The sequence below is a fragment of the Anopheles aquasalis genome, chromosome 2, assembly GCF_943734665.1.
Source record: "Anopheles aquasalis chromosome 2, idAnoAquaMG_Q_19, whole genome shotgun sequence".
Lineage (NCBI taxonomy): Eukaryota > Metazoa > Arthropoda > Insecta > Diptera > Culicidae > Anopheles > Anopheles aquasalis.
Genome location: NC_064877.1, coordinates 1,010,001 through 1,022,500, shown reverse-complemented (window position 1 = coordinate 1,022,500; position 12,500 = coordinate 1,010,001). Strand labels below are relative to the sequence as shown.

Here is a 12,500-nt window from a genome sequence, read left to right as displayed (position 1 = left end):
GTCAACGGGCTACCACTTCGGTGGACATCTTTTCCCTGGGCTGTGTATTTTATTACGTGCTTTCCGATGGTTTCCATCCGTTTGGAGACAATCTTAAGCGACAGGCAAACATCTTGTCCAACGAGTTCGATCTCAGCATGTTGCGGCGCGAAAACCCACTACCGGACAGTCGTACCATTCTGGCGGAGGAGATCGTACGGGACATGATACAGTGTGATGCCGCCAAGCGTCCTTCAGCACGTGCCATTGCCAAGCATCCGCTGTTCTGGGGCAATGAGCGAGTGCTCGCTTTTCTACAGGATGTAAGCGATCGAGTGGAAAAGTCTGAGATAGGCGCTGAACCATTGCGCTCATTGGAGAAAAATGCTCGCTTTGTCGTGCGCGATGACTGGAGCCGGCACCTGGATGCGGAGATCACGGCCGATCTGCGCAAGTTCCGCGGCTATCAGGGCTACAGCGTACGCGATCTATTGCGTGCGTTGCGAAACAAGGTACGTTGCAATGCAGCATCAATTAGTCAACTGCAGGGCGCGGTGCTAACTAACGATCAACGATCTTATTTTCCCATTTACAGAAACATCATTATCACGAGCTGTCACCGGAAATGCAACGTGCTCTAGGAACGATTCCGCACGAGTTTACCGAGTACTGGATCAGCCGGTTTCCGCGTCTTCTTTCGCACAGTTATCACGCGCTGGCAGATAACTCGCGGGAACCCATTTTCCGGCATTACTACAACGGCGATGAGGATGATCATAGTAACCCACGAGGGGCAGCGAGTCACGCCGGTTACAAGTTCACCAAACCGGCCTACTTCTCTCGAGATGATAATGACAACTACGATCTGATGCGTTACTATGAGCTAGCACAAGCGACCAAGAATAACACAAAGAGTCCCAAGCGACGTATTGGTGCGGATAGTGTTGGGCAAGATGCGAGCAAACCGACGACAGCAACGGGCTACAGTAAACGGGGAACGTACAATTTTGGTAAAACCGGACAATCGTCCGGTGGTTTCATCACAAGGCAGCCTCCCAAGGATGCTAACGAGGCAGTTGGTAGTGCGTTGGAAGAGAATCGATTGCCATCAGTGGCAGAGGGAGCCGCTGATCCGGATAATGGTGTGATTCAACGGAGAAGGTATGAGGCTCCACGTGGCAACGGAGTCGCTACTACAACTACTAACGCCAACGCTACTGCTACTAATCAAAACAACACCGTCCGACGACGTGAAGCGGCACAAGCAAAAGTCACGTGGAATTTAGATTGTATCGCCACGCCGAAAGAATAATCGAGGATCTTCTACGATTTAAGTTTTACTTTCACTCCAATGCTACATCATCAAAAGTGCAATGATTTACTTTTTCTTGTAACTATTTTAAGAGAAAGCCTACACTTTTTTGTTGCATCAGTTGCAATTCGTCCTTTCGATTTAATTTGAGCGATCTTTCACGATCTTGTTTGATAGTACTTTACTTTACATGTTTTGTTTAGTCTCTCTCCCTCTCTGTTACCGCTTACGATTGAAAACGATGTTGCAACAATCATGTGCAGTGCGGTTTCAGACGTAAACCATCTTACTATTCTAATTTACAACGCACCAAACTTGCTTGAAATCATTCCTTAGAATAATTTGCGATTAATTAACGATTCTCGCTTACGCAGGCTTTACGATCACCAACAGCGCATATCGAACGGCGGATGGGTGGCACACCTATAGTGCCACAACCCCTGAACAATGCTAAACAAAAAACTTATAACCAATTTACGACTATGTCTGTGATAACGTGGTTAATGTTTAAGTCGAGCGCATTTAACCGTATAAAGGGGAGTTCGAAATTTGCCAGAGAGAAGAATGAAATGGCAACGAGTGTGTCACCATGGGTGGTACCGGGTTGCATAAGGGGACGATGCGCACAGCTGCACCACTTGACCACCCTGCTGCTAGTGATTAGAATGTTTAGATAGTACGATTCACAGTAAGACCAATAGTAGAGAGAATAAGCGAGGGAATGTTAGTAAGCAGGGGCATAGTTGTGTACCGAGGACCAACAGTTTCACTCGCCCATGCTCGAGGCTGGATTGTGGGTATTTGTGCGTACATGAACGGACCTTTTTGTACAGCTAGCTTTAGACAATTTTATGTTAAATAAAATGGTTTATAAACTACTTCGATTATGTGCCAGAGCCAGCGATGGTTCGAAAGAACACTGTTTCTTTGAACTCCCCCCCGAGAGTGTGCCGCGGAATTTCTCTTTTTTGCTTGATTTATCTTCGGCTTGATGGATTCTCGACTCCAGTAGATAAATGTACACCGGATTCTGGATAAATTCTAGACCCGATTGCTTTTTCTTTTTTTTTAATGTTTCGTGGTGTGCATGCGGCCGAGAGTCGCGCCTCGGTGTGTAAGTTACAACCGCGGCTTTGAGAGCGTGGCGGCTCGAGCGTGTTTGACGTTTGACGACTCGTGGAGAAGGCTCTTTAATTTAATCTCTGGCTGAATCAAAGGGTTGAGAAACAGCGATTCGCTGGAGATTGGTGCTGCACGTTCTCTTAAACACTCACTCCCATCCGTCGCGGTAGCAACACGTGTTTTCGCGGTCTCCATTTGCTCACGGTGAAAATGCCTAACGAAGCGAAATTACAACAGTTGGCGCTGAAGTTGTTCGAGATCGATGCCTTTAAATTCGGTGACTTTAAGATGAAGGTTGGCATCAACTCGCCGGTCTACTTTGATCTGCGGGTCATCGTGAGCCACCCGGATGTAATGGTAAGTGTTGCGAACCGGACGCCCCGAGTGCCGTATTATCGTGCGTCTTTTTAACGTAGGACACTCTGACCGATCTGTTGAACGAGTTTATTGCCGACAAGAAGCTCAGCCAGGCGGGCGGCCACTTGTGCGGTGTTCCCTATACGGCACTGCCCCTTGCCACGCTCGTTTCAATTAAGGGCAATAAACCGATGCTGATACGGCGCAAGGAAGCGAAAAAGTACGGCACCAAAAAACTGATCGAAGGCAAGTTCAATGCCGATGACACGTGCCTCATCATCGAGGATGTGGTCACCTCCGGATCGAGCATCTTGGAGACGGTTGAGGATCTACGATCGGAAGGTAAGTGGGCCGGAAGAGGCCGCAAACGCACGTAACTTATCTCATATCTTTTACGTACCCTTCATTCCATCGCAGGTCTGGTGGTAACGGATGCGATTGTGGTGGTCGATCGCGAACAGGGAGGAGCCAAGAACACGGAGGAACGCGGTGTCCGGATGCATTCGCTGTACACCCTGTCCTATCTGCTGAAGGTGCTGCTGGAAGCCAAGCGTATCGAGGAGAGTACGGTGAAGGCAGTGGCCAAGTACATTGAGGCTTGCCAGATCCGAAGCGATGGTTCGTTCATGCACGGCAATGGAACGAAGGTGGTGAACGAGCTGACCCGGGTCGGTATGACATTCGAGGCGCGAGCCGATCTCGCCAAGTGTCCGCTAGCGAAGGATCTGTTCAAGCTGATTGCCACCAAGAAGACAACGCTCTGCCTTGCTGCCGATCTGACCACCAGCGAGGAAATCCTGAACATTGCCGAGGCGGCAGGACCTTACATTTGCATCCTGAAAACGCACGTGGACATTGTGAGTGACTTTAGCGACCAGTTCGTACGCTCGCTGCAATCGCTGGCCAAGAAGCACAACTTTCTGCTGCTGGAAGATCGCAAATTTGCCGACATTGGAAACACGGTAGCACAACAGTACGGTGGTGGGCTGTACCGAATCGCCGACTGGGCCGATCTGGTGACCGTCCATTCGCTTCCTGGACAGGGCATACTGAAGGGCCTGAAGGCGACCATTAGCGACAAACCGGCTACACTACGCGGTGTTTTTCTGCTCGCGGAAATGAGCACTCAAGGTGCGCTGACCGATGAGAAGTATGCGACGGCCACAATGAAAATTGCCACCGAAATGGAGTCGGACTTTGTGGCTGGCATCGTTTGCCAGGGCAAGGATGTGGTGGCATCGCCCGGATTGCTACAGTTGACACCGGGTGTGAAGCTGGAGGAAGGTGTCGATACCATGGGTCAACTGTACGATAGCCCGGAACGTGTGGTCAAGGAACGTGGTGCAGACATTTGTGTCGTTGGCCGGGGTATTCTGAACTCGAAAACACCGTCGGAAATGGCCCGTGTCTACCGTGATCGGCTGTGGGAAGCCTATCTGGAGCGTGTTTCCGGCGAGAAGAATGGTTCTGAAAAGAATTGATAAACAGTATAATCATTGAGCGTTGGATATGGTTCAATCGACACGCAAAAAACCCCCCGACGAAACATCATGGTGATCGAAAATGTAATTTAGATTTCAAAACGTTCCACACTTCAGAAGACAAAAGGGATCTGACAAAAGTGAATTATTCTTGTATGGCAGCAGAACAGATTTGTTGTAAAGAAAATATACTTTTATTGAAAAGAGAAAGTCTCGAAAGCATCATATATGTTTTACATAACATAACTCACTTAAACGAAGATCCTCCGGTGCCTACTCGATCGTTAGTTTGTCGATTACTAAATACTATTTTCTCTTTAATGATTCATGCTAACTATTGTAATTTTCTTTAGATGTAAGATGCAAGTTATTTAGCATCCATTATTCCACATACTTTCCATTAATTCAGTGACTTATTACAAGGTTCAGCAGGAACAATCATGTTTGCTGTTTATCGGGTCCGTTGGTTCGTAAATCAACTTGGCATTCATTCAAAGTTTTTCTAAAACTATGTGTCTATAGTTGTAAAATAACTGTGAAATCTATCGTCGCTATTACGGGATCTACGATTCATTGGTGTGACTGGCAGGAGTTGCTTGGTTTGCCCTATCCATGGTCAACTGCCGTAGCACACCCTTTTGGGCAATATTGAGCAGCTCCATTTGCGTCTCGTAAAACAGCAAATCGTCCTTAATGCAGGCCATCTGTGAGGCGATGAAATTCCCGGTTGCCTTGTACCGTTCGTTGGCCATGAACACCTCGGTATAGAAGTTGCTGTTAACCGTTTCGTTCTGCGCGGGTTGTTGCTTCACCATGGGCAGAGAGATGATGGTGCCAACGCTGTTGCTTTCCGTATTGTCCACTTGCTGGTCTAGCGTCTGGGCAGATTGTGAGGCTTCTTCTTGGTACCTGTAAGACGTCGATCCAATGCTGCTCCGCGTTTTCATTCTTTGCTTCAACATCGACGCATTCGCAGCGACCGGTTTCAATTCGAGCGTTTTAACATTCTTCACATCCTCGATGGCATTAATCTCATAATGCACCTCGCCTTCGTATTCCTGATCCATCGATTGATCGTACTCCACTTCGCTTTCGTTCAATCCCTTCCGGATGATCGAGACGTTGAACGAGTTGCTGTCCCCCTCCTGTTTCCAAGAGCTATCCGAATCGATCGGACTGGACGACCGGTGCTTGATGTGTTGCTGAAGGAAACTCAATCCCTTGAACCACCAGGCCGTCGGTGAGTAGGATTTGCCTTGCGTCGATGAGCGTCGCACCTTCGAGATCTCCTGGCCAAACTGGGTGCGGAGGGTTTGAATCTTGCGGAGCACGTCCGCCGAAGATGTCCCCGGCCGCTCATCCTGCACTGCATCCACAAGTATGTGAAGGGCCTCGTTCCGACTTCCCTTGTTGTAGTACCGAGGGTGGCGCATATTGTAGAGAACGGGCAGTTTACGATACTCCTCAATCAACCGCTCGGTCGCTTCCCGCTTCCAATCAGAGCTCGCCATGGTTTTTACTGTTGCCTGCTTGCGATGTCGATTTCGATTTCCCGAGCAAATTGTAGACGAGCGTTCAATTTCGCGAAAAACTCACTTGTGGACAAAATTGTTCCGTAAAATTCACTTGCGGACAAAATTGTGATCAACATCGAAACCAAGCCAAGCACGCACGCACGCAACCTTCAGGAAATCGGACAGAGGCGTCAAAATCTTGGAACAAGGAACAGACACACGTTCGCGGAACAGACACACGTACCTTGTGTTTTTTTTACTCTTGCAGCATAAACTCTACTCCAGCAGCCTTTAAACAATGATTTTCTGCTGCGTTTTTCCGAAGTTTTCCCTTGATTTGGGATAGAAATTGCGTCCTTTACACGCAGGAATTAGTTTTGTGGGCTTCACCTGTTTCCTCAATACAAAATACCAAATTAGATTCGAGACAAACCAGCAGTGCTGCCGTGTGGTAAGAACTTCCAAATTGGCCCGATTTTTGCAGGCCAGCATCGTCCTGGAATTGTTGGCTACCTACTAGAGAAAAAGGTGGTTTGTTAGGTAGTACATCTGCCTCTACCTCTCCCCGCTGAGGTAGCTAAAATTTCCTATTATTTATTTCTAATATTTCGTTTTAACTTTTTTCAGAGACCGTGCCAGGAAGTGTTCTACTCTTGCGACGCTGGTGCTGTCCCTTTCTCTCAGATTGAATTTCCGCGTAACTGTCGACGAATTACCCGTTTTGTTTGAGGTAAATTTTATGTTCATAATCATAATTTGATGGTGTTTTGTAGGTATTTTTGCTCGAACCCTTTTACTCTTTCTTATGCTTGATTGGCACAAGTACTGCGGGTCTATCAAAGCAGCGCTGGGAGCTATCAAAGCAGGCATTACCCACGTGTGGCTGATTAGTACTGTAGTATTACAATCACAACTTAGTTTCCTTGATGCTGAGGCGACCGTGACTAACATTAATGTGAGTAATGCCATCACGAGATTATTCCTCTGAATCGCTACATTAGTCATGCTCATATGTCGTCATAACACGGCTCTACCACTAACGAACGATGCTATTGACGGGCTTGCATCTTGTGTTTATGATGCTTAACCATTCTGCTTATCTCATGACCGAAGAGCCTCACCTTGATTATCCGCTAACCCTTTTGCACTCCGTACTAAGATTAAATGCGAGGCTCCGCCAATTCCCAAAATCTTATCTTCGTCTCAAATCCCCGCAAAAGCCACCGGTTTTCATCGGAGATCAGCCGATGCCAGGAGGTTCTTATTTTCATTAAAAATGATATGAAAACACACCAATCTTGCACAAACTTTTGTTGTTTGAATATGTTTAAATCGTCGTAAACCAACGTCTTTCCCCTCTGAGCTAACTGTAGAAGCGTTTGGTGTTCTGGAATAGCGATGGACCGGTTTCGGAGGGGGCCTCCTCCATTACAGCCCCATGCGCAGCTGCGGCCACGACAATCTTGCTCTAAAAGCAAACTCAATCGCGCGGTGGTGGCAGTGTAGTACTCAGTGTCGTCGAGAGCGGTTCCAAAGTACGTGTCGGTCTTTCGCTTATCTGTGGTTTGTTTTACTTTAGTTAGCAAACTCGTAGCAGTTGCATAGTGATTGTCTTATTTAAGTAAAGCTGTGGATGGTTAGGAACTGTTATGAAAACGTATTATGAAATCGGCCTTGAGCCGTGCCATCGTTAACAATTTTGTATGGAGAGGACGGCTTGGCGATGTCCAATTTGGTGTAGCGCGACTCTTGCAGTGAAATCCGACTACCAAGTTGTGGCGATGCGTGGAAGAAGAAGTGATTTTTTTGGCTAATGGACATTCGCGACCGGTCCGAGGTCATCGCGTCCGCATTGAAGTGGAACGGACGGTGCAAAAGGAAGATAGAATGATGCAGCAGCAGCAGCAGGGGCAGCAGGGGCAGAGAGATCGTATAACGAATTCCACTCCATTCTGGGAGGAAGAATGAAATCTTCGTTTCTCGTTGAATTTCTTGCTGCCGATGCTGTTCGCGATCATCAGCAAGAGCACCGATCTCGCGAGCGCGTAAAGTGCTAAAAGAAATTTGTGGCCAACGCCTGCTGCTCTCGTGGCACCAGAAACATTCGGTGAAATTTCACGGCTACCGGCTAAATTTAACGATGAGTTGTTGTTGCTGCTGCAAGTATCCAAGTTGGCTTTTCCCACTTGCCACCCAAGCGATCGCTTGCGTTTGATTTCCCTGCTTCGGTGATGCATTCGAAGGGAACCGGAAACGGGTGTTGTTTTGTGGTCACGAAGTTGCCACACGTGACCGGAGAAATCTTGGAGTAAAAGTTTGAACGGCCTATCGAGGTGACTCGGTCCCTTGGTCAGGCGTTTTAGGCACTCCATGGCCGTTAAATTTGAGACCTTGCTGCTGGAATTTTGTACACATGTTGTGAAGGGAGCTTGAGTAGGAAAATACACCCTACCGTAGTTTATTATTAGATGGTTTACGTTTTTACGATTGTTAGTACAACCTCGTATAGCACTGAGTCCCGTGGTTGGGTCGGATCATGCCATTGGTGTAGGTGCCAATGTGTTCAATTAACACTCTACGAATACTTTTGCAGCTTCACGGTTTGGCCTACCAGCATGACATCATTCGAGAACGCGAATATCAGCTTCCCAATATTCTTTACTCAGATAGAATGTGTGATTCAATCGATTGGTTCTAGAACGATGATTGGAACGTTCTACGAATTGTTTGGTTTCGTACGACTGCTCATCGAAGCTCATCCAATATCGAGGTCATAGGAAATCATTTAATAGACAGAGTCATTAGCAGACTCCTAGGCACTCCCGGTGCGTTTCCATTAGTTGAGCATTTCAATAAATTTCTTTTGATTGGCAACACCTTGCTGTTCACCAAACCAGGCACTTAGCATAATTCCAAACGGTATACAGTTGCGCCACACCAAAAACAGTCTGTATGTGTCATCAACCGCGAATGAATAGTTTAACATTCTACGTGCAGCTCATAAAGGGTTGACGCTGCAATCGGTTTAGTTACTCAAACTCGCCGCTCACGTTTTACGGTAGACAGGAAATTTATGCGTTGGGGAATTTTCACGTGTGACTCTGTATAGAGTAGAGATTGCCTAGGCTCACGTGGAACGAGTTCAGATCCCAATCTCTAGCGTTTCAAATGTACTGTTCATACAATGCACCATACGGAGCATTAGAGCGTTAAACCGGGCGTGCAGGTGACCCTCGTTATCTGAATTGGTTCCAAAACTGTTTTTTTTTTGTGTGGATGCCGGCTCGCGTATATTTTTATGTCATGGATGGCATATTTCTCTGCCGGAATGAATCCGTCGGCGTGAGGCGCGTGCAATAGTAGGCCGGGTGAAAGTAAAGAGAAACTTTTCACTTGACACCCCAAAGAACAGTAGGCTGAAAAACGGTTTTACAGGGTGCAGTATGGCTTGGTGATTGTCGGGCGAAATAGGAAATTTTATTTGTTTTCAGTAGATTTTTTACTTATTTTAACAATTTTCTTCTCTTACGTTTACTTACAGAGCCTTTAGTGCCTCATCACTACTAGTAAAGAAGTACCTTCGTCGTACAAGCAAGTGGTTAAAATGAGTTCATCGCAGTATTATCCATTCCAAGTGAGTAGCATGCAGTGGCGCCCTTTGAGGGCGAGGGGGTGTATCGTAATGTTAGTCAGTATACTAGTCCGACCACACAAACACACGTCATACAGCATCTAGAAGCAAAAAAATACACCATGAAACAGCTTGTAGTCGAATGAAAACAACGTCTGTATCGCGGGATGGCGAGGACAGTTGAGTAAAGATCGATGTAAACTACGTAGGTGGCATGCACACCACACACGCCACGCTAGAACACACAATTATACCGATTGTTTTTGCAACTGCAAGGCATTCCTCACGGTACAGAGCAGTCTGGCACGTCTCTCAATTGGAATGACTAACGCAATCAGCAGTAATCGACTGCTGAGATGATTGCATGATGAGTGTATCTCTCAACCATAGTAGTCCATGTAGGTAACACGTTGGACCAGGCATGCCATTGTATTTTGCCATCGTATTGATCCCAGTCGCCATTCTGTCGATCAAACCCAATTGGTAACAGATAACAGTGCATTGAACAGCCAATAACGTTATGTCACTGATAAGAGACTTCTTCACCCTTATGCAACTTGATAAGAATAACTCGCGATTAAATCGGCGATCGGCAGTTTTTAAACACTGAATGATTTAATCAAACGCATTTTCATTGTTACCGCCAAGAGTGGCCTCTAACTTCAGGAAATATCTACTTAAGAGAATCGTTCGCGGCACAGTCATGCGTTGCCTTGACACGATAGTTCCCAAAGCATGACATCATAGTGGCGTGCTCGCCGTGTGTTGAAGACCAACCCACTACGCGATGTTTCCCACACAGACACTAGCCGTTGCCGCGAACCCGCACACTAACTGTGGATAAATGAGCGACGCTGAAAGAAGATGATGGCGGTAAAGCGGAAACGCATAAAATCTCGCATCTCCCTCACACCCAATCCCATCCCATGATTCAACACGGAAATTGGAGGCTTGCCAAAGGCAGAAAAAATAAGAAGCTGGAGGAGAATCGGGGAGGTCGTCATGCTACATCAAAGGGCCATCCGTTGGCGCCTTCTCGTTTGTCTAGTCAGCAAGGCGCCAAGGCTGTTAGTATTCCGTGCTGCTACTACTGATAACCCATCCCACGCAGTCTGTTTCTTTGAAAGTGAAAGCCAACAGAGAATTCCAATGTGTCGTAAAAAAAGACATACCGATCATTGATAACAACGCAAAAACTATCATCACAGATAGCAAAAGCGGAATTCCTAGGCCGTTCTACGCTTCCCTAAATCACGCTAACCGTGATCATGCATCGGAACTCAACGGCATTGAAATGTCAGCATGTCGATTCTCATTTGCACCACCCTGAACCACTCTCGTTAAGGTTTCCGTGTCACCTCATTGACAGTGATGCCTTTTCGAACTTCCGCGAGTTTCACTAAAACAAAAAAACCGCCATAGCCTCTGCCGAGTTCGCGGTTACGCGGTTTTATCGATTACTTTCGCCTAGCTCAAAGCGAAGGTAAAAGCCACGATGGTTCATCACATCGCCTACACCACCTCATTCCACAAACACCGTTTTTTTTGATAAAAATGTAATGGACAACGTGGGTGGGTAGGGAATAATCGATATAGAAAACACACCCTCTCGCATGGTCGCTCTTATCGTACGCATGTTCCCGAACGGGTCCGGCGGACGGTTCATTACGAATGTGAGAATAAAGCTTTTGGCCTAAATTAGTAACAATTACAATATTGTGTATGCCATAGGGAGATGTAGTAATGGGGAATGCGTAGTACTATGCCATAGAGTTGATAACAATGGAATGAACAATAATTGGACCAACCCTTAGGAATAGCAGCCCTTCCTTTACTGGTGGGCCATAATTGAGGAGACCCCGGACAATCCTACCTCAGTCCATTACCGATATTAGATACCGAAGGATCTTCATGGTTCTACTCCTAGTGAATGCCAATCGTTGTGAATGTTCATCAATGGTATTTCGAGCGTAGCTTTCTTGTTTGCCCCGTAGCACTGAGAATAAGGTGGCCGGGTGGTCGAGTTATAACAAAGCCTTTCAATTTTCCTCCTTAATCGGTAATTCGCATCGGTGGCACATCGGCGGTTGATCGGCGGATGCTTTAGCAAAACTCTCTCAATAGCTCATGCTATCAGCTGGTTCAAAGGACACGCGTCATGCTGCGTGGTCCACGACACCGAGGTTCCGATGGCTGTATGTACGATCAGTTCGATTCCATCGGCAACATATCTGCTTCCTCATCCGACGAGGATGAAGAGGAAGAGCAAGAAGAACCACGAAATAAGTGCATTGTGGTACCGGTGAGTTGCGTGCGAACGGAACACGAAACGAAATGGAAATGAGCGAAGCGTGATGGGAAAATTTGGAGCAGGGATGACGTGCAAAAATGGATCAACAAACGCGCGGGTTGTTTCCAGAGTTTCCAAGTTGTAACGGTTTTTTTTTTGGTTCATTTACAGTGCACGCCGACCGTCTACCCGGCGGATCCGTTCGATGCCAACGAAGATGCGGCTACGCTGCGTACCGCCATGAAGGGTTTCGGTACGGACGAGAAGGCCATCATCGAGGTGCTGGCCCGCCGTGGTATCGTGCAGCGGCTCGAGATTTCCCAGGCATTCAAGACGTCCTTCGGTAAGGATCTGATCAGTGACTTGAAGTCGGAGCTGGGCGGCAAGTTCGAGGATGTCATCCTGGCGCTGATGACCCCGCTGCCGCAGTTCTACGCCAAGGAGCTGCATGATGCCATTTCCGGCATCGGCACGGATGAGGAAGCGATCATCGAGATCCTGTGCACGCTCTCCAACTACGGTATCCGCACCATCGCCGAGTTCTACGAGCAGATGTACAATGTATCGCTCGAATCTGACCTGAAAGGCGACACCAGCGGTGCCTTCAAGCGGCTCTGCGTGTCTCTGGTTCAGGGTAATCGCGATGAGAACAATGTAAGCATTAGTGTACGCTACTTATGCCTAGCGTGTGACTGACGAAAGCTTTCCAATTCCGCAGGGCGTTGATGAGGGAGCCGCGGCTGCTGATGCCCAGGCTCTGTACGAAGCCGGCGAAGGCCAGTGGGGTACGGATGAGTCGATCTTCAACCAGATT

General features: G+C 47.4%; 4 protein-coding genes across 9 annotated transcripts in view; 3 read left to right on the top strand and 1 right to left on the bottom strand.

Annotated features, from left to right (window-relative positions):
• Window positions 1-2,169, top strand: part of LOC126571298 (serine/threonine-protein kinase/endoribonuclease IRE1) — a 6,321-nt gene extending 4,152 nt beyond the window's left edge. The window contains exons 4-5 of the mRNA XM_050229665.1: window positions 1-491; window positions 575-2,169. The exon at window positions 1-491 is cut by the window's left edge and continues 1,358 nt beyond it. Coding sequence (XP_050085622.1) covers window positions 1-491; window positions 575-1,291 — 1,208 coding nt within the window. The 3' untranslated portion in view covers window positions 1,292-2,169. The remainder of the gene's footprint in view (window positions 492-574) is intronic.
• Window positions 2,170-2,460: 291 nt separating this feature from the next.
• LOC126569948 (uridine 5'-monophosphate synthase) lies at window positions 2,461-4,476 on the top strand. Its single transcript, XM_050227369.1, has 3 exons — window positions 2,461-2,770; window positions 2,830-3,112; window positions 3,188-4,476. Exons 1-3 carry the CDS (start codon window positions 2,624-2,626, stop codon window positions 4,249-4,251), a joined length of 1,494 nt encoding a protein of 497 aa, XP_050083326.1. The 5' UTR covers window positions 2,461-2,623; the 3' UTR covers window positions 4,252-4,476.
• A 135-nt stretch (window positions 4,477-4,611) lies between these two features.
• On the bottom strand, window positions 4,612-5,892 carry LOC126569949 (uncharacterized). The gene has a single exon (XM_050227370.1). It carries the CDS (start codon window positions 5,760-5,762, stop codon window positions 4,815-4,817), a length of 948 nt encoding a protein of 315 aa, XP_050083327.1. The 5' UTR covers window positions 5,763-5,892; the 3' UTR covers window positions 4,612-4,814.
• Window positions 5,893-7,210: 1,318 nt separating this feature from the next.
• LOC126573148 (annexin B9) overlaps window positions 7,211-12,500 on the top strand; it is an 8,785-nt gene continuing 3,495 nt past the window's right edge. For 4 of the 6 annotated variants that reach the window (XM_050233047.1, XM_050233049.1, XM_050233048.1 and 1 more), the window contains exons 1-4: window positions 7,211-7,300; window positions 9,307-9,399; window positions 11,858-12,340; window positions 12,405-12,500. The exon at window positions 12,405-12,500 is cut by the window's right edge and continues 312 nt beyond it. In XM_050233047.1, the coding sequence (XP_050089004.1) occupies window positions 9,370-9,399; window positions 11,858-12,340; window positions 12,405-12,500 (609 nt within the window). In that variant the 5' untranslated portion in view covers window positions 7,211-7,300; window positions 9,307-9,369. The other 2 variants (XM_050233046.1, XM_050233043.1) reach the window with 2 other exon arrangements.